This window comes from Pogona vitticeps, chromosome 3 (assembly GCF_051106095.1).
Source record: "Pogona vitticeps strain Pit_001003342236 chromosome 3, PviZW2.1, whole genome shotgun sequence".
NCBI classification, from domain to species: domain Eukaryota; kingdom Metazoa; phylum Chordata; class Lepidosauria; order Squamata; family Agamidae; genus Pogona; species Pogona vitticeps.
In genome coordinates this window covers 173,447,834-173,468,808 of record NC_135785.1, presented here as the reverse complement: position 1 = coordinate 173,468,808, position 20,975 = coordinate 173,447,834, and the positions used below count along the sequence as shown (strand labels likewise).

Genomic DNA, 20,975 nt, shown 5'->3' with positions numbered 1-20,975 from the left:
CCCTGAATGGGGTTACACTCCCCCTAAGGGACAGGGTCCGCAGCCTGGGGGTGCTCCTGGACCCCAGTCTAACTTTGGAAGCCCAGGTGGACTCGGTGGCCAGAGGCGCCTTCCTTCAGCTGCGGAAATTATACCAGCTGCGGCCCTACCTGGATGAGCGGAGTCTCATGACAGTTACACACGCACTGGTAACATCTCGTATAGATTATTGCAATGCGCTCTATGTGGGGCTGCCTTTGAAGACGGTCCGGCGACTGCAACTGGTCCCGAATCGAGCTGCGCGGCTGGTGAGTGGTGGAGTCGCTAGAGATCACATCAAGCCAATTCTGTTCAATTTACATTGGTTACCAGTTGCTGCCCGAGCCCAATTCAAAGTGCTTGTTTTGACATATAAAGCCCTAAACGGCTTGGGCCCTGGATACTTGAAGGACCGCCTCCTTCCATATGAGCCTACCCGGCAGTTAAGATCTAGCCAGGGGGCCCTTTTGAAAGAGCCATCCCTCAAAGAGGTAAGAGGGATGGCTTGTAGACAAAGGGCCTTTTCGGCAGCTGCCCCCAGACTATGGAACGCCCTCCCAACTGAAATCCGTCTGGCGCCGACGTTGATGACATTTCGGCGCCAGGTCAAAACCTTCCTGTTCCAGAAGGCTTTTAATTGAAATAACAACTGTGGGTCCTGATGATGGCAATTTTAATTGTATTTTAATTGTATTATAATTGTATTTTAATCATCTTATTGTATTGAATTTTCATTATTGTAAGCCGCCCAGAGACCTCTGGGTAGAGTGGGCGGCATATAAATAAAATAAATAAATAAATAAATAAATAATACTAATCTGAGAGAAAACTAATCAATGTCAGATTTCGAAAGGAACACCCCAAGGATGTCCACTCTCACCCCTGTTGTTCATAACAATTGGAGGTACTACTAAGGAAAATAAGTAAAGACGAACAAATTAAAGGTTTAAAAATTGAGGAGCAACACTTTAAAGTAAGAGCCTTCACGGATGACATGGTAATCTTTCTGGAAGACACATCAGGTAGTATTACGAAACTTAGAGAAATTATCAGTGACTTTGGAGAACGAGCAGGTTTAATAAATGTTGGAGATGCAAGACAATAAAAGGAACACTATATCATATGTGGTGGGCTTGTAAATTTATTAGGACATTTTGGAAAGAGATAGAAAAAATAATCACCATAGATTTAAAAATAAAAATGGAGATGAAACCTGAAACTTATTTGTTCAATATGGTAAAGCTAAACTCGAGACAAGAGACAAAAATTGTTTATACATATTAGGCGCATTCAGAATTCAAGTGGCAAAACAATGGAAAGACAAGGAGGAACCTTCAGTGGAGGATTGTTTAATAAAATTACAGGAACAAATATTAATGGACTATCAGATTCATTGAAAGGGAAGAGTAGAACTGAGCACGAATCTCAATGGGGGGAAGTAAAGAATTATCTCAAGAGAGAAATGGAAGAAAGATTCCAAACCTGTACCAAGTGACTTAGGCTTAAATTAGAAGCAGAACTGCTCTCAACAGAAGTAAAACAAAGTAAAGCAAATTGTTAATATGGATATAAAATAAGAATTAAGAAAGGTATTATTAAGATTGCGAAGATAATAAATGTCTGGTGGAAAATAAGGAAGTAAAAATGTTAAGGACTTGCTGTTTTGCAAAAGACATAATAGAACGTTACTGCGGTTATGTGCTAACATTGTGATACTTATTTACTTATTTTTATTATTTATTTTTTAAATGCAATAAAGGTTAAAAGTTTAAAAAAAACTGATGGTTCAATGGTTATGCTAAAGGCTACAAGCCTAATCATCAAAGAAATGTTGATGTTTCACACTTAGTGTATATATCAACAATTTTAAATTATTTGCAAGCTCTCCTGATAAATTGAATAGTTGAAAAGAGGCAGATTTTCAAAGGGCAGTAACTGTGCTCACTAATGTGCAGTTTATTCACTTCTCTATATAAACTACAAGGAATGTAAGTCATTATTGAGGAGCAAATGTTTTTAGAGTGAAAATATTATTCAGTAGAGAAGCAATGCAAAACAAAAAATTATTGGTATTAATAGCTGGGCACCCAAAGTATTAATGTATTCTTTTGGAATTGTGAGCTGGTAGACGTACAGTGATCTAAACAAAGAATTCATATCATAGCTCAATGCTCTAAGCTAGCACCCATAGATTATATCTGTGGACATAATCAGGTTACGAAGATCATTTTTCAGCAGTTTGCTAATTCTTACGGATTACTTACATCTTTTTCTCCATATTATAAATTCTAGCCATCTTCAGTTTTAGAAAACAAGCTACAATACTACACTGGGTCAAGCAAGTTATCAAAGATAAAACAATTGATTTTAATAGGCTGAATTTTGTGTTTCTGGATAAGCAGCAAAGAAAAGCATATCTGACAGAAGTTGCAGTTCAGTCAACAATTAACTTCAAAAGTACAGGAACTACAAATATTGCAAAGTACCAAACTTAGGAGGAAACAAAAGAATATGCTTGTAAAAAATAGTGGGCAAATTTTAATGGATTATATTTCTAATTTTTTCAATATATGTTGATGGGACAGAGAGCAGTTAGAGGGCCTCCTTCAATTCAAAACAAGTGGCCATGACTATTTGCATGTTTCTGCCTGCCTGCCCCGCCCTCTTTATTTATTTACTCCTGGGCTTACTATGCAACCCATGGTGAATGCTAGTAAAAATTTGAATACCATACCCACCTATATTGCCCTCTCCTGGAACACAGGGACAGACCAGTTTCTGTTGGGTCAAGTTGAACTTACCGGTAAGTTATGGCTGAAATCAGGAATGGATGTGTGCCACTTTTCTGTAAGTATAAAAAGGGTTGATAAATTGGTAAATAATCCAGAAAAATGATGTCTCTTGATGTATTGCTTAGCTAGCTTTGTTAAGGAGGATACTGTATTGAGTAATGTATTGTATACTGGTTTTTATTATACATAATCATGCAAAGCGTTATTTTTCTTGTTTTTTAATAGATACCTAGGATTTGATCATGCAGCTACCTTGTTTCATATACACGACAGTCCAGCAGACTCTGTGGAAAGACCAATCTATTTAACAAATACATTCAATTTTGCAGTCTTTGTTCATGATATAGTTCTACCAGAAGAACTCAAAGCAATATTTAAAGTAAGCTCATTGACTTTACAAAACATTTCTGTGCTACTCAGTATTATTGAACTTGTACGCACTATTAACTTGGGTCTTATTTATTCAATTAGGTTCACAACTTCAGCAAACCAGTCTTAATTCCACCAAATGAATCCAGATATATTTTCACACTTTATTTTGTGGCTTCTTTGTCATCTCTTCACATTGATGACAATATTTTACTCATTACTAATGCCTCCAAATTTCATCTACCTGTGAGAGTTTACACTGGATTTTTAGATGTAAGTATCTCCCATTTTCCCATTTTAAAAGTAAAATATGTAGAATAGAATTTCTTTGTATTTTTCCATTATATATATTCAAGTAAGAAACTCAATCCAAATTCATTATTAAATTGCTTTCAAATCAAATCCAAACCTGGATACCTAAATACGTGACAAGTAGCGTTGTAGTTCTTGGAAAGTCACAAAAGAAAAGGGTGGGTTGGTGGGAAGTACAGTGGTGCCTCGCTTAACAGGCGCCCTGTTTAACGACGAAAGCGCATAGTGATTAACCTTTTGCGATCGCTTTGCAATGTTCCCTATGGGGAAAAATCGCTTTGTGATGATCGGTACCCTGTTTCGCTTACCGATCATCGCAAAGCGATGATTTTTTAACAGCTGATTGGCAGTTCCAAAATGGCTGCCGGGTTAAAAAATGACCGGCTGCTGTTTTCTGGGACGGATTCCTCGCTTACCGGGCAGCGAAAATGGCCACCGTATGGAGGATTTTCGCTTAAAGGTGAGTCTGAAGCCCATAGGAACGCATTGAAGGGGTTTCAGTGCATTCCTATGGGCTTTTTAATATCACATAGCGACGAAATCGCTTTGCAGCGATTTTTGCTGCACTGATTATCGTCGCTATGCAAGGCACCACTGTATGTTTTATCTTGTACCTCCCTTGTGTCTTTTAACTCCAAATTGTTTTTCTTTATTGAAATAAAAAAAGTCAATTTATTTTTTAAAACATATATACATACACACACAGAGAGAGAAAGAATTATTGCAATAGTTTACTAGTACAGATTATAACATAGAGCTGTTTCTCAGTACACGACTTCTAAGAGTCAAGATTTACCAAAGTGAATACAGTTGACTGTTCCCTTATACGTACTACTGACTGTATCTGTATTTTGGTCAAAAAAATCTTTCTGGATTTATTCTGCTATCTGCTTGGGTCGTCTCAAAATAAGAGCCACACATTTTCTTTATTCCTTTACTGGATTTTTTTTTTCAGTTATTACTTTAGCAAGTGGCTTGTTGTCTCTTGCAATTTTGATTGTTGATGCCTGTGAGGCAGCCTGTGACAGAGCCAGGGCAGAATGAGAATAAGCCTTTGGCCCACCAAAGTTGGCCAGCGTGAGATTAGTCTTATAAATGAAAATAATTCTGTTCTTTAAAAATTATTATAGGTCTGTTTTACATGAATACAAAGAGTGTTGAATAAATATACTATTACATGTATTTTATAGGAATTGCATTGCATTTTAACAGTTTACCATTAATATTTTTGTATCTGAACCTATGTGAAATTGGTTCAAAATGCCTTTACCAGAACTAAGCCCAAAATTTAAATGATTTTCCTCCCTACATCTCAGTCATCCTTACTGTCTAAGGGCTGACATTTTGATGTTCAGCTTGGCAATCTAAATGGCCTTTACTCTGTCATCTTTTATGACCTCCAAGGCCAGTTCCCTGAAGTAGCACCTTTTCTTGCCTGATAGTAGGGTAGCCCCTAGTTGCCAGCTAGATTGGTTTAAAAGTAAATCCTTTCAGATATTGCCTATTCTAGCAATTGCAGCTGAATTGTGGCCTAAACTATGGTGGTGGCAAGTTTGGCACTGATACAGCCCCCGCTTTCTTTTACAGTGTGTGTTGTAGTCCCTGATGTATCTTGTTCTTAAAGAACCATCGTAACTAGTGTGGAGTGGATTGTGGGGTGGAGTCAGTTTGTTAGAAAAAGTGATGATATGTCTGATTATATGAGAAATTTTAATGCAGTTAATGCTCTTCTCTTTTTCTAGTATTTTGTGTTATCCCCAAAACATGATGAACAGATAATAGATTTTGGTATACTGAGTGCTACAGAAACTAGTAGCATTCTGTTAGCAATCATAAACAGCAATCCAATTCAGGTAAGGTACATTCTTTTTTTTTTCTTTTTTTTTTTGCATTTTCTTAAATAATAAGAGTCTGTTACTAAAACTATTCTGTCCTTTTCAAGCTTGCTATAAAAAGCTGGCATGTCATAGGTGATGGTTTGACCATAGAACTCCTAGCTGCTGAAAAAGGTAACAGAACTACAATTATTGCAAGTCTTCCAGATTTGGAAAAAGCCAGTGCGTTGGATCAAACTTCAGTAAGTCATGCTTTTTCTTGATGTCTAGTTGTGTGTATCATATAGACAAAAGATGAACTCCTATTCCTAAGTAAAAATTAAGACAGTAAGATGTAACAGTGTGTAAACATGCATCTATTTTTCTATAATGTGAGAAGCACTTATATGTAGTCTTGGCTTTTCCACCCATATAGATGTATTTTTAATGAACTAATAGTGGGGACCTGCCTCTGCAAGACAGTAACTCATTAAAGTAAGGAATGATTGGAAAGCATTTAATGCATAAAAGAAAGATGTAATATGAATTTCAGTTAATAGTTGATGTAATCAATTTTCTCTCTGTGTGTTGGGAAAATGTGAGATTTATGCAAAGGAAATACCGTAAATATGTTTCTATTATAGGTAACATTAATGCCTGGTTCATACACTGTATTCAGAGTACAGTTATTGCCAAAAGAACTTGAAGGGATTCATGATGGGGCTGTACAAATCACAACAGATTATGAGGTACTTTTGAACTGTGTTGGTCCTAAAAATAATGTGTGTAAAAGTAAGAAAGGAGGTTGCAACAAACAGATAAATGTTACCTATTATAGTAATTTTGAACTTGTATGTGTGTATACTATTGGCTAATATGTTTGATATTTGCCAGTGTGTTTGAGAATATCTACCTGTAGCATGCAAGGAATTCTGTGAGTGATGCTTGTTTTGTAAGAACTAAATGATAGTAATGTGACATGTTCTACACTCAGTTTGAAGGCGTAAATGACGCCAAACTACTTCAGCAGTAATATGTGACAAAAGTTTTTAAAATGTTATAAAAACAGAAATAGTTAGGCTTGTTTATCACTTCTTGACATAAATTTGATTATAGAAGCCAGACAATGTATTTTTTCATTCATAATTACCTTTATAACTCTGATCATACTTCTCATTCTCAGCAGAATGAGGCTTGCAGATGCTTTGTCTGAAAATTTTGGGCAAGTTTGTAGTTCTCTGCTCATCTTATAAAATATGCTATTTTTTAAAAAATAAAAATATATCTTTGTAGAAGTGCACTATGAGCAAAAACAAAATGATATTAGTTAAATAAAATGTGAATATTTAAGCTGCTTTTTTCCTTTCTCTGCAGATCTTAACAATTCCTGTGAAGGCTATAATTGCTGTAGGCTCATTGACATGCTCCCCGAAACACATTCTTCTTCCACCTTCCTTTCCCGTAAGAAAATTTAATGAAAACATATCCTATTGTTCTTCTTGCTTTTTTAACATTACTTTTGGCGAGGGAAGTGACTTCACAGAAAAAAAAATGTTCACCACACTAGAAGATTTTGCTTGGTGCTTCATGCCATCACCAAAGCCATTTGATCTGAATTTGTCTTGGTTTTCATTGAGCTTAAGATGTTCCATCAACCTTTATAATTGCTACTTATTCACAGGGTAATTGAATTGGTCTTAATGCTGGCATGTGTTAACTCCAACAGTTCAGATATCTAAATTTGTGAGCAACTGCTGTTGAAACATGAGACATGATTTTTTTCCCCAGAGGCGTTTGGCTGCTATGTTACATAGACTTGTTGGTGTAAAAAGTGTAGATATATAGGCATTAAGTAATCCTTGTTCTCTACTCAGTTCAATTTTAGAGTAGTTAAGACCATCTACAGCAATTACCTGTTACAGATGTATGAAATTTGTATCACAATAAATAAAGGATAGTCAGTTTTTGAGCTCATTGAAAACAAAATTAGAAAACAAAACACTTGCTGGTTGATTTTTGAGGCATTTGAATGGGAATTCCTTGAAGAGAGTAGTGTTTTGCGAATGTAAATTGAACAGAATAAGGTAGTTAGAAGAAAATACTGTTTTTTTAGGTAAGTGAACACTCAAACTTAAATTTTTTTAGTTTGTATTCATAGGTTTTCTTAGATGTCTGTAGTCACGGGCACAATTATATATATAGAAAACAAATCAGTATTTTTCCTTTTTTTAGGGCAAGATAGTTCATCAGAGTTTAAGTATTATGAGCTCTTTCTCACAGAAGGTGAAAATACAGCAAATCCGCTCACTGTCTGAAGATATTCGGTTTTATTACAAAAGATTACGAAGTAACAAGGAAGATTTGGAACCAGGAAAAAAATCAAAGGTTTGCACATCATGCAGTTCACCTGATATGGGCAGTACAGTGTGGAGAATTCCATGGGGGATCTATCAACAGTTTCTAAGTCCTGCTCATTCACTGAACTAAAATGGTTTTTAATTCTCTTTATCCTCACCATTACTTGTCATTTTTCACCTCGTGTTTTTGATCAGTGAAAGGGAAATAATAGGGCTGGCATACTTGAGGACTTATTGAAGAAACTTAAGGTATCAGGATTCAAAGCATTCTCTTTCCAGATACATTTCTGATGGGTATGCCGATGAAGCTTTCTGTGTGTAGAATGGGGTGGGGAGAGGATCACAGTTGCCACATCTGACATTTGAGCATCTTACAGTTCCCCTCTAAGTAATTATCTCTCACAGTTTTTCTGTCTCAAGAAATGTTTATTTTATTATTCTTTGTCTTGTTGCATTTATTTTTCAGGTAGCAAATATTTATTTTGATCCTGGTTTACAATGTGGAAATCATTGTTATGTGGGATTACCTTTTCTGAGCAAATGTAAGTAGTTTTAGTTTCAAATGTGAAACACAGTTTTCTAAATATTGCAGATGTTTAAATGATGTTATGATTATCTCTTTTTCTAGCTGAATCAAAGTTACAACACAGTATATCTATGCAAGAGGATGCATGGGATTCAGATTGGGACTTACATGATAATTTATTCAAAGAATGGATTGGAATAAAAGATCATTCAGGAAGTCGGTAAGGTTATTTTAAAAAATAAGAGCTTTCTAGTTAATAATTGATCTTTGAAGAAATATGGAAATTTCAGACAATAAGCATTTCTTAACATTAAATAGTGGTGTAATTCAGAATTTCCCAAATGCAGCTAGCAAGTTTATAAAGAAGCTTGAGATAACAGCAGAAGTTGACTTTGTTTCTACCAGAGAGGTGAACATGTAGCCCTCTCAAAGTTGTTGTACTTCAGCTATGATCCATCCTGGCCAGTTTGGTCAGTGTTCAGAATTGATTAGAGTTGTAGTTCAACAGCATTTGGAGGAACACACGTTCCTACTCAGGTTCATTCCTTCACAAGTGTTATTCTTCCCCTTTTATATTCCACTTAAAATTGTTCAGATAGTCAAATGTGAGGTGTGTAGTTTGAATAATAAATTTTTGCTTGCTAAAATAGGTCATATGCTACCATAAATATCTGAATTGCAGTAAGGTAAAGGTAAAGGTTCCCCTTGACAATTTGTCCAGTCGTGTCCGACTCTAGGGGGCAGTGCTCATCTCCGTTTCCAACCCATAGAGCTAGCGTTTGTCCGAAGACAATCTTTCATGGTCACATGGCCTGCACGACTAAACACAGAACAGCATTACCTTCCCACCATGGTGGTACCTATTTATCTACTTGCATTTTTACATGCTTTCGAACTGTTAGGTTGGCGGGAGCTGGGACTAGTGATGAGAGCTCACTCCGTTGCGTGGATTCGATCTTACAACTGCAGGTCTTCTGACCTTGAAGCACAGAGGCTTCTGCGGTTTAAGCACAGGATCCCTTAGGTTTCATAATCTTAGAAGGATTTGCAACAGTGGTATAGTATGGTGAGGAAGGCAGTTAATGGTGGTCCTTTCATACAAATATGTATTTGCACATATGGACAGCAGATCAATTCAATCTAATAACCTCTTTATACCCATGAATACTCTAATAATATTAACTGTTTCTGTACTCGTGACAATGGCATTATTTTGTAGGATCATTGCAGCCAAATTATTAATGTTGTACTTTTTTTCTTTTTCCTTTTTTTGGCTGTTACTCATTCTCCACAGAAAGTATGGATGCAGAGTCAAATTTCTCTTTAAAAACTTCTAATGTAGCTGTGCGAAACTAGCCAGCTGTAGTTCTACATACAGTGGTGCCTCGCATAGCAAGGTTAATCCGTTCCGGATTAACCTTCGCTATGTGAAAACTTCGCTAAGCGGAAAGTAAAAAGCCATTGGAACGCATTAAACATCATTTAATGTGTTCCAAATCAGCACAAAACTCACCATTTAGCAAAGTTTCCAGGGTCCGGCAGCCATTTTCACGCCCTCGGTAAGCGAGGGGAGGGCGCGAAAACGCTGGACGCGGCCATTTTGGGCGCCCGGCGGCCATTTTGGAGCCGCCGAACAGCTGATTTTCGCGCGTCGCAAAGCGAAGATCGGTAAGCGAAACGCTTACCGATCTTTGCTATGTGAGTTTCGCCCATTGGGGCTGACCCTATGCCTCCGCATTAGCGATCCCGGAAAAGGGATCGCTATGCGGATTCGTCGCTATACGAGGCGCTCGTTAAGCGAGGCACCACTGTATATGCAAATCTCATGAAATTAGTTTTTTCCAGAGCTGTAAACATTTTCTTAATACTTACTTATATTTGTCCTCAGGTTAAATGCAATATTTGAAGTGGACACAGATCTTCAGAAAGCTGTTGCATCCAGAATCACAGCAGAATTGGCCTGGCCCTCTTTACTTGTCTCATCACGACATTTGGATTTTTCACTTACCAACACAAACAGTTCATCTGTGAGTTCAGACATAGTTAATGTAGTAGCAACAAAACAAACCTTATTCTTGGAATATGATTTCCTGTATTTATTATTTTGGAACAATAAATCTGAATCTGAACTTCTTCCATTAGGAAGAAGAAATTCTACTAGAAAATCCTGCAGATGTTCCTGTTTTTGTTCAGTTTCTTCCAATATCACTGTATTCCAATCCCTCAGTCTTTGTAGACAAGTTGCTAGACCGGTAAGTCATAGTGAGGAGATAAACTGATATTCAAGGTTCAGCACAAATATTCCTGGGTTATTCTTAAAATAGGCTCCTTACACACCACGTTCCACCTGACTGATGACCTACCTTTGAAATATGTCTGCTGTGTCATATCATGTACCTTGTCTTGTTTTTTCTGTGTTACACTTAGTATTTCCAAGGTACGTTTAGTAAGTGAAACAGGAGCATTTCCCCACAAAAGCACAAATAGTTCTAAGACAGAAATACATGGAATATGAATAGAATTTGTTTATGCAGCACATTTCTCCAAATTCATAAATGCATCTGTGTTTCTCCTTTAGATTCAACTTGAGTAAGCCAGCAAACTTCAATTTGAGGTCTCTAGAATTTCAGGTATCTAGGAACTGTGTAAGTAATCTTTGTTCTTAAACCTGATTCCGATACGTTTTACCCAAAACATAATCTTGAAGTGATGTGATATAAATATATGGAATCCCTGCTTGCACTCCTAATTCCACTATTAATTCATGATACAGCCTGAAGCAAGCAAGATCCAGAGTTTTCGGAGAATGCAGGCACCTGTGGACCAGGGGTATTCTTCCCTTCCCTTCCCTTCCCCCAATAGGATCACTGTGCTGAAAGAAATGCCGGAGAGGAGCCCTTCTGTTTACAAAATGTGGTGTCTGTATTAAACCCTGTGGTTTGTCCCTGTCCAGCAGACCATAGTCTGTAATCCTTGTTTAAAGAAAAGGCACAAACTGTGGTTGGCTGCTGAAGTTGAATAGTAAATTATGATTTGTAATAAAAAGAAGTTCTTCATTGAAATGGAGCATGTGCAGGAATGAGAAGGAGGCTTTTGTGTGTACATGTATGTCCAAACATGGTTTGATATTTTATCCAGTCTAAGCCACAGCCAAGGCTTGTAGTGAACATCTGTCCAGAGCTATTTGGGCACATCTTCTGGTGTGGAGTGAAACATTGTAGTGTGTGGAATTGCTTTTTCTGTATTCCACTTGCACCATTGGATACAATTTGAATTGTGATCTTTATCTTGTGTTGGGATTTAGGCTCTTTATCTCCCTACAAAGAGCTAGACTAAAGTAACAAATCCTCGGGTTATTTTTACTTTTCTTCTTACCTGTTGAAAGCTAATAATCCAGACATTGGGCCCTCTCCAACTTTGTCTAGGAGGAAGCAAACTGTTTCACAGAAAGACTGCTCTCTGCCGTCTTAGCCCCTCCCTACACACAAAAATTGTTGCTTTGTTGGATAATATGTCTGGAACTAATGAGAGGTGGAGTCCTGCAAATTCCCCTCCCCAATAAGATGTGTACTGTTGCTTTTCTTATGTTTAAAATGCAAGTTAATATGCCACATTTTGTTAAACTTCCATCCAGGTACAGACTTCCTAACTTCCACATTTGATTTACTTTTCTCCATCAAGGGTCAGGGATTGCAGAGCTCTACAGGATTTACAGAAGGGTTGTCGCGGCAATCAGTTTTAAATGTAATTTTAAAGCCTGGAGAAAGAAAATCAGTAAAAGTAAAATTTACTCCAATCCTTAATAAAACAGTTTCATCATTAATAATTATCAGGTACAGTATGTTTTCTAAATTGACTAAGTAGAAGTATATGATTTGAATGCAGTGCTACACTTTTCTGGTATCCACAATACATATTGTCTGGTAATTTTCAAGATGCAGTGTAGCAAAATATATCTTATGTATGTATATGTTCATCCAAATGAGACGTGTGGCCAGGCCACATAGCTGGCTACACTGTCAGTAACCTCATTACTGCTGCCACAAACTCTTAATTCAACTTACTCAATCATAGGGTGATACGTTCTGAGTCAGAAATGTGATAGCAGTGTGTTTAGAATTATATTTAATTTATATTTGTATTACTGTATAGAGGGAAATAATGTATGAACAAGTACATCAACATGATAACTGGACTACTTCACACTGAATTTTTTGGCTATGGCAATTCTTTTCAATTTACTATGATTGGACAAATGTACAGTGGTGCCTCGCTTAACGGGCATCCCGTTTAACGACGAATCTACATAGCGATGGCTTTTTTGCAGTCGCTTTTGCAATCGCATTGTGATGTTGCTTATGGGGAAAAATCGCTTTGTGATTTTTCCCCATAGCCCCATTTTCCCCCAGCTGACCGGCGGGGGCTTGGGAAGGACCGTGGGCAGGCCTCTCCTGCAGTCCTCGCAAAGCCCTAGCCGGCATTTTCCCCCAGCTGACCGGCGGGAGCTTCCGAAGCCGCCGCCGCTCAGCTGGGCAAAAATGCCGGAGGTGGCTTCGGAAGGACCGCAGGGGAGGGTTCCCCCGCGGTCCTTCCGAAGCCACCGCTGCTCAGCTGGGGGAAAATGCCGGCTAGGGCTTTGCGAGGACCGCAGTGGAGGGCTCTCCCGCGGTCCTCGCAAAGCCCTAGCCGGCATTTTCCCCCAGCTGAGCAGCAGGAGCTTCCGAAGCCACCGCCGCTCAGCTGGGCGAAAATGCCAGAGGTGGCTTCGGAAGGTTCCCTCCCCCCGCAGTCCTCCCAAAGGCCCCATTTTCGCACAGCTGATCGGCGGTTCCAAAATGGCCGCCCGCTGTGTTGCCTCGCTTTAGAGGCACCAAAAATGGCTGCCCCTATGGAGGATCTTCGCATAACGGTGAGTTTTTCCCCCATAGGAATGCATTAAACAGGGTTTAATGCGTTCCTATGGGTTTTTTTGCCCCGTATAGCGACGAACCGGATAGCAACGATTTATCCGGAACGGATTATCGTCGCTTTTTGGGGCACCACTGTACATTGATAAGTGTATGACTACAAGTGGCAGTACCATTTTTCTCTTCATAGTCTCTATGCAGCCAGACTTACTAGTTTTAGCAATAGCCATGGGTCCCGTCTACAGCAAACGTGCTGGCACAAGTTCTGCCACAATGGCCACCAATGTTCCCTTTGATTTTTGACCCTGCTGCATGGGAGCCTGACCCTGTGTTCACGGGCAAGGTTCCAGCGAAAACTGGAATGTAACCGGTGCAAACTCTGGCTCCTCGTGTACAGCCTTGATAGAGCTCTGTGCATGCACACAGCTTAGAGAGAATTATAGAACAGAGAAAAAAATATCACCTCACTTTTGACTAATTGTTTTTTTCTGAATCATATCAATTCTGTCATAACCTTTTTTATTTTTGTGAGAAAACATTAGGTTTATTAAAAGCTTAATGTGATTAAAATGGATAGTGATGTTTAGTAGCATTTGGGCTGGAGTCAAAAGAAGTTTTTAAAGATGTGTCATTGCATTTCAGACATAATGTGAGAAAACAGAGCTTACTGGAAAAGACAATTGTGCTAGGAAAATGTCAAGGCAGGGTGAAAGGGAAAAGATCAAACATGAGATGCATGGACTCAAGAAAAGAAGCTATGGGCTTTATTTTGCAATACCTGGGCCACAGTTAGTGACAGTTTTGTGGCAACTGATTCATAGGGTCACCATAAGCCAGAAGTGACTTGACACTATGTAGCAGCAGATAGGATTTCTGATAACCAGTGGCAGTTTTAAGAGATTTCTTAGGGTAATAGGCCCCAGTGTAGTATCACAAGCTTCTCTGAGACCTGTACATTTTCAGAAGTTCCTTGTCCTACAGTAGGTGCTATTGTTCAGAAAACATGGTGAAACAAAATCACGCACATTTCTTTGAACACATATGTTGTTTTGGATGTTAATAATTTGAGGAAAGTAAGGGGATGTCTTTTATCTATTATAGTATTATCTGTCATGGGTAATGTAAGGTTAGATAAAAGACAGAGTGTATAATTTCATGCAGATTCTTTTTTCTCAACAGAAATAATCTGACAGTAATCGAAGCTCTGATGGTGAAAGGGCAAGGAACAACTGAGAGCATGAGGATTGCAGGCAAACTGTCTGGACTGGGAAGTTCTTTACGGTTTAAAATCACTGAAGCATTATTAAAAGACTGTACTGAAAGTGAGTATTTTATGGGAACAGATTTACTGAAACCAAGCATCAGAACCCATGCAAAATTATGTGAGTGAAACAAACTATATGTACCATATCTTTTATTTTATTCTTTAAAAGCAAGAATGGAAAAAAAGCAAAAGTACCTATATTGGCTTTAGAAAAAAACAGTTCAACTATATGCTAATATCTTTCTTTGGTGTAGGTAGTTGTTGCATTGTATTAATCTAATATTTGCTTTCTTCTCTTTCCTTTAGAAATTAAATTAAAGGAACCAAATTTTACTTTGAAAAGAACATTCAAAGTGGAGAATACAGGGCAGCTTCAACTTAATATAAAATCCCAGGAAATCAGTGGATATTCGTGTGAAGGATATGGATTTAAAGTAGTTAACTGTCAAGAATTTGCACTAAACGCCAATGCCTCTAAAGACTTAGTCATATTGTAAGTTTACTTATGTTGATGGCTGGCACCACCTTCAACTTAAAAGAGAAGGGATTGTCTGGTGTTTCTGTAGTTTTATGTATAAATAGTACTAGAAAATAGTTTTTCCATACCTGTCTGCATAGTAGAGTGGTTTACAAAACTATGAGAAATATATATGATACATTCAGGACTGGCAACTGTATTCTTTAGCAAGTCATTTCCTTGTCCTCTCCTTCCATGTTATCTATGTTGTACAACATGGCTAGCTCTTTCACAGTACTCTTCATTTATTGTTGCTCCTTCAGCTTCTCTTTCAGCATTCCAAATGTTGGGAGTTTCTGTCTTATAATACTACAAATAAATTTTATTCGTTTATGCCTTTTGAGTTCCTAATAGCACTAAATTAAGAGCATGCTGATCGTTTTCAAAAATAATAACCATTTTTTTATAATTATCACCAAAAATCATACAGTTTCTGTCCAAAAAATATTACCTTATTGGGTTAGACAACTTTGGTGGAGCCAGGAGCTAGCCCCTGCCTAAATCTGTTGGGTACAACATCTCTGCTGATAAGTAGTGGCAGCAGAATAAAACATTTTGTTGTTACTAGATTAAGGCATGTAGGATAGCACTCTGCTACCAGATTTAGCAGCAAGGTGATGGAGAGATACAGAAACAGGCAGATTGCATCATGTTTTTGACAGAGTATTTTCACTGATTTCTGGAGAAAGATGTAGTCCATGTGTGCAGTTAATTCAAGTACATGTAAAACAATTTCATGAACAAATTGGCCAAATTTTATTGCATTATTTGCATCTGCAGAGTGTTCTGAAACTCTTTTGAGCATGGCATAAAACTCAAGCCAGAAAAAAAAATCACAGAACTCTTTAGAAGACTATTTTTTCATTAAACAAATTCCATGCTAGTGTGTTTCAGAGTAACTGGAACTGAATTGATTCCATAGTTCATTTTATAACAGTGTTTGGTAAACTCAGTCTGTATACTAATATTGTGCTCAAGTGTGTGTGAGTAGTTGCTCTTATATAGCAAAAACATCACCAAACAACCAACTAAAAGAGGAAATTAGGAGCAAACATGGAAAAACATCAGATATTGGTAAAAGAACACTATTGCCAACTGACCTTGTAAAATTAACTGGCTAAGCAGAGGGATGAAACAGATTGAATGAACAAAATAATGAAGTGGTAGGAGTCCTTAACAGAAGATGCTCTGTCCGGCTCCCACTTGTATGCCTGTAATTTAACTACAGTGGTGCCTCGCATAGCTATTGCTCCGTCTAACAAAGAGTTCGCTTTGCGACACTGTTTTTGCAATTGCAAAAGAGATCGCTTTGTGATGTTCCCTATAGGGAAAATTCGCTTTGCGATGATCACAGGGAAGTGATCATCGCAAAGCCCCCATTTTCGGCCAGCTGATCGGCGGTTCCAAAATGGCCGCCGGGTAAACAAAATAGCCGCCCGTTGTGTTGCCTCGCTTTAGAGGCACTGAAAATGGCCACCCCTATGGAGGATTTTCATTTAAGGTTAGTTTTGAAGCCCATAGGAACGCATTAATGGCGTTTTGATGCGTTTCTATGGGCTTTTAAATATTGCTTAGCGATGAAATCGCTTAGCACCGATTTTTGCTGCTCGGATTAATATCACTAAGCGAGGCACCACTGTATTTTGTTGCAGCTCCCACTTGTATTTTACATTTCCTATCATGTTAGAGAACACTCCAGTAAAACATTACATTATATATATTGATTATTGCATATACCCAGCAGGAGTCTTTTTTTAAATAGATATTCTCATGTCATATTATAAATTGTTCCTAACGTTTAATCTTCAGTGTGAGCCTCAGCTGCTGAGGGCTCTGGAGAATCTTAAATTTCATTAATGGGGAAATTCCAGATCTCTTTGTTTCCCAGCTAGTAATCTTCACTGTTAAGGCTCTTACTTACTGAAGTTTTCTGATCTGATACATATATGGCATATATGGCATATACTTCTGTTACCAGTTTTAAACTTATGAATTAAAATACACATTAGAGATTTGTTCTATTACCAGTATTTATTTTGATATGGAGAGTGTTCCCTTGATATAGTGAATCTGATACAAAGGTGAGCTTTGTGATCCTTTCCTATAATATCAAGTAATCGCTGAATGAACTGATAATTGTAGACTACATAATCAAATGTCAGTATAGTAAAGTGTACGTACATTTTGAATGATAGGCATGCATTATTCCATTTATCTTGATACTTGGTCCAATCCTGACAGAGAGGTGTGTTCAGTAAATGCATTTTCAGAATCAGATTAAATAAAAACCTCTTTTTCTTTTACATGTTTCACGTTTTAATTCTGCAATGACAGAGAGGAGGATTAAGCCTAAAAGCCTCCCTCTGGGCCCCCACTATCTCTCCCAGTTTTCCCTAAACCTGTGTGGTGGCGGTACATTGCAAAGAATCCTGAAGAATTTACTGTCTATTGGCTTAGGTGGACCACAGGATCTGTTGAATTTCTCATGGTCTCTAATGGGTTTTCCCAAAGCACATTATATATTGTTAGAAATAGTTTTCAGTGAAAACCTCACTGAGATTTGCTTCAGTGAGAAGGTAGAATAGTGGGGACTGAAGGAAAATTAATCTAAGATGGATTCAGTGTTCAGAATGATCTTCCCCAGCTCAAAATGTTTTCAGTGAGAAATTGTATGACACAGCTAAACATAACAATTGTTCTGTACCCTTAACAGGTTTACACCAGATTTCACTACTTCCAGAGTTATTCGTGAACTGAAGTTAACCACAGCAGGAGGCTCTGAATTTATATTCACATTAAATGCATCCCTTCCCTATCATATGTTAGCAACTTGTGCAGAAGCCTTACCCAGACCTAACTGGGAACTGGCACTGTATGTAGTTGTCTCAGGAATAATGAGGTACTGTGCATACGTTGCTTGGATTTTGTTTCTGTTTCTCTGTATATTATGTATGTGCCATTAAGTCACATTGAACTTACAGCAATCTTTGTAGGGGTTTCAAGGTATTTAAGTAGTAGTTCTACTATTATCACCCTTAGTAAGTTTAGAGTTAGATCTCTATGATATGCTGCAGTTTTTGAACCTACAAATGTATCCTCATAACAGGCAGTTTTTAATGTAATAGAATAGTACCCTGCAACTATATAATAAGCAACAGTCTCTCTGGGATGCTAATAAATAAAATCTCCTGAAATATCAGTTACAACACATGGTATACCAGCAGCAATGCTAAATCCTATTGCAGTGGTGTGCACAAAGTAGATTGTAACTGATGTTAGAAACTGAGCACATAGATGTCTTATACTGATTATTAAATGCTTTTTATACTTTTCAAGATTTTATTAAGAACTTTGTACAAATGAATTAGGAAGAGGTTGGGAGATTTAGTTTCTTTTAAACCTGCAGACACAGTTAACAGGAAAAATTCTGTGAGAAATTGATCCTAAACTCAGACACTACTTACTAAGTGATATAGTTTCATTGCCTAGAGCAGTGGTTCTTAACCTTTGTTACTCAGATGCTTTTGAACTGCAACTCCCAGAAACCCCAGTCAGCACAGTTGGTGGTGAAGGCTTCTGGGAGTTGCAGTCCAAAACTCCTGAGTAACCCAAGGTTAAGAACCAGTGGCCTAGAGTACCCACCGTTGAGTTTTATGAGCAGCTTGCCTGAACCCTAGGCCTAGTGACTCACAAGCTGCATTTATTTTGTTATTTTTCCTATAATATTTTAGTCTTCCCTCTCTTGTTTTCATTGTATATCCAGTGACAGGTGTTCATGCACAAATTAATTATATAATGTGTAGATGCTGTTGAACCTGCTTATCCCTCTGCCACCATGGTTATTTTTGTGATTTGTGTAAGTGAGGGTTAAGCTCTTGGCTTATCAGCAAGAATGGGCTTTCCTTGTGTCTCTGGTTTCTAAGTGTTAAGATGGTAAAGCTATGTATGCTTGTTCTTTGTAGTGTGCTCTTCCTTTTGGTAATTGGAACAGCCTACTTAGAAGCTCAAGGAATTTGGGAGCCATTCAGAAGACGACTGTCCTTTGAGGCATCCAATCCTCCCTTTGATATGGGAAGGCCATTTGATCTCAGGAGAATAGTTGGAATTTCATCTGATGGAAAGTAAGTCTTTACTTATGAATTGGATATTTATATATTTATATTTTTTTCATTTGTATAGATTACATTTGTGAAGGAAATAACTAGGCTTGCAATAACTTGAGCGGATCATAAGTGAAGCAAAAACGTCTATTGAATTTAAAATTCTACTGCACATTCATATGCATGTGTAATGCATGGCAGTCCATGGGTTATCATTTTAAAATTAAAACATCAAATGCAAGCAAACTTTTTAAAAAAACAATCTGTACATACAGTATATGTTATATTGTGGTCAATTTAAAGTAGCTGTGGTTCCTTTATTATTTTTTGGTACATTGGAGCAGTTTGAATGAAAAATACATGGGGAGAACACCAATTAATGATATATGTGCATGCTAATTTTAGATTTTACCTGCCAAAAATCATTGTTTGGGTTTAACCATTTTGTCTATTGTCCTAATGTATAATAAATCAAGTCTGAAACTTGACCTAGAGTAATTTCAAAGAAAACAAAGAAAGGTATAGGAAAAAAAAGAATAAAAAAGTATCTGAAACAGGAAAAAAGTGAATCCAATAAAGGTGTCTGGATAGAATGTAGTGTAAGTAATTATTTGAAATGCTTTGAATTGGGATTGAATGTAAACTTCATTGTTCCTCATGGTCTCTGTGAATCACATATGTGGGATGTTTTTGCACCTCCTCAGAACATTCCAGAGCCTAAAGAAAACCATTAAACCAGCTCCCTTTAGTACACATGCTCCTGTATTTAATGGTTAGCCCTCAATTCTCTTTCAGCTGTTGCTGAAGAAACATCTTGGAACATTTTCTGGAGCCCTTTTCACTTCATTGTTATAAATAGATCTTACCTGTTCACCATCGTCTGTCCTCTTTGTCTACCTTTCTCTGGTATCTATATGTGAAACATCTTCTAGGCAGGTCCTCATATAGTCACTCCAGATAGAATTGTAAACCACTAGACTCCAAGATGACTAAGCACCACTGCAGACTGATTCCACTCATAAGACACTGTCTCTTCACCTCAAGGATAGGTCTTTCACACTGAGGTTGACCTTAGCCCTGAAACTGACATCATCTTCGATATCAAAGAAAAGGAAGAAGTCAACAGATCCAGAGACTGCTACAGCTAAGACGTCTAAACCTAAACAAAGAACTAAGACAGCTACACCTAACCAAAGGACATCCACCAGTATCCCGACTCTCCCCTCAGCAGCATTAACTGAAGGCCAAGGAGCAGAAGGACTTAGTTCTGCCTCTGAGGAAGAGGTTTCTCAAATTCACTCCTCGCTTCTGACTTTCAGCCACTCCCTAAAACAAAATTAGCTCACGCAGCAGACTTTAAGTAAGCTTTCCCTGTTACAGGAAAATTGACAGCTTTTGCACTCCAGTGACTCAACTTGAAGCTGGGAATTCTCACAGTTCTCTTCTTCAGAGTATCCAAGATGAAAGAGAAGAGCTCTCCACATTGAAAGAACCTTCATAAGCCACACTATTCCAGTGGGCGATACCGGAGGTGATGTACCATTGCAGTACTGCCTCACTTGTCACTTTCCACCACTCTTCCTAGACCTAGACTATTCAGGGGTGTAAGAGAATGTCTAGCAGCTAAACAGCTGTTCCCAATCACTGAAAGAAGATTTTAAAATGTTTTCCAACTTATATCTTTCTGGTTTGTGAGTACAATGCATATTTTGTAAGAGAAAAAAGCACTTTTAAAAATAAGCTGGGTGGAGTGATTTTTAGAACGCTCCCTTGCTGAGTTGGTTTATTGTCGACTTGAATACCAAGAAGACAGACAAAGAAAAGGAGTGAAGAGTCAAGGTGGAAGTGCGACAAGTCTCCCCTTGTGGTGGACCAACAAATTCAATCTAACCATGGGAAGACTGTTGAAGCATCTCAGGCCCAGGATCCAGTGCAAGTGTGATGGGTTGAGGACCACACTGTCAGAACCAGGAAATACATGCCCTTTGCTCCAAGAAAG

General features: G+C 37.9%; 1 protein-coding gene across 4 annotated transcripts in view; it reads left to right on the top strand.

Moving 5' to 3' along the window:
• The window catches only part of TMEM131 (transmembrane protein 131), a 129,035-nt gene that overhangs the window by 80,135 nt on the left and 27,925 nt on the right, over positions 1–20,975 (top strand). For all 4 annotated transcript variants that reach the window (XR_013543502.1, XM_020809554.3, XM_020809553.3 and 1 more), the window contains 17 exons: positions 3,036–3,189; positions 3,282–3,452; positions 5,234–5,344; positions 5,434–5,568; positions 5,950–6,054; positions 6,680–6,766; positions 7,538–7,690; positions 8,129–8,204; positions 8,291–8,408; positions 10,077–10,215; positions 10,331–10,440; positions 10,767–10,833; positions 11,870–12,021; positions 14,275–14,417; positions 14,666–14,852; positions 17,590–17,775; positions 18,839–18,997. Coding sequence is in view for 3 of the 4 variants with exons in the window: in XM_020809554.3 (XP_020665213.3) it covers positions 3,036–3,189; positions 3,282–3,452; positions 5,234–5,344; positions 5,434–5,568; positions 5,950–6,054; positions 6,680–6,766; positions 7,538–7,690; positions 8,129–8,204; positions 8,291–8,408; positions 10,077–10,215; positions 10,331–10,440; positions 10,767–10,833; positions 11,870–12,021; positions 14,275–14,417; positions 14,666–14,852; positions 17,590–17,775; positions 18,839–18,997 (2,253 nt within the window). In the remaining variant the exon portion in view is untranslated. The remainder of the gene's footprint in view (positions 1–3,035; positions 3,190–3,281; positions 3,453–5,233; positions 5,345–5,433; positions 5,569–5,949; positions 6,055–6,679; positions 6,767–7,537; positions 7,691–8,128; positions 8,205–8,290; positions 8,409–10,076; positions 10,216–10,330; positions 10,441–10,766; positions 10,834–11,869; positions 12,022–14,274; positions 14,418–14,665; positions 14,853–17,589; positions 17,776–18,838; positions 18,998–20,975) is intronic.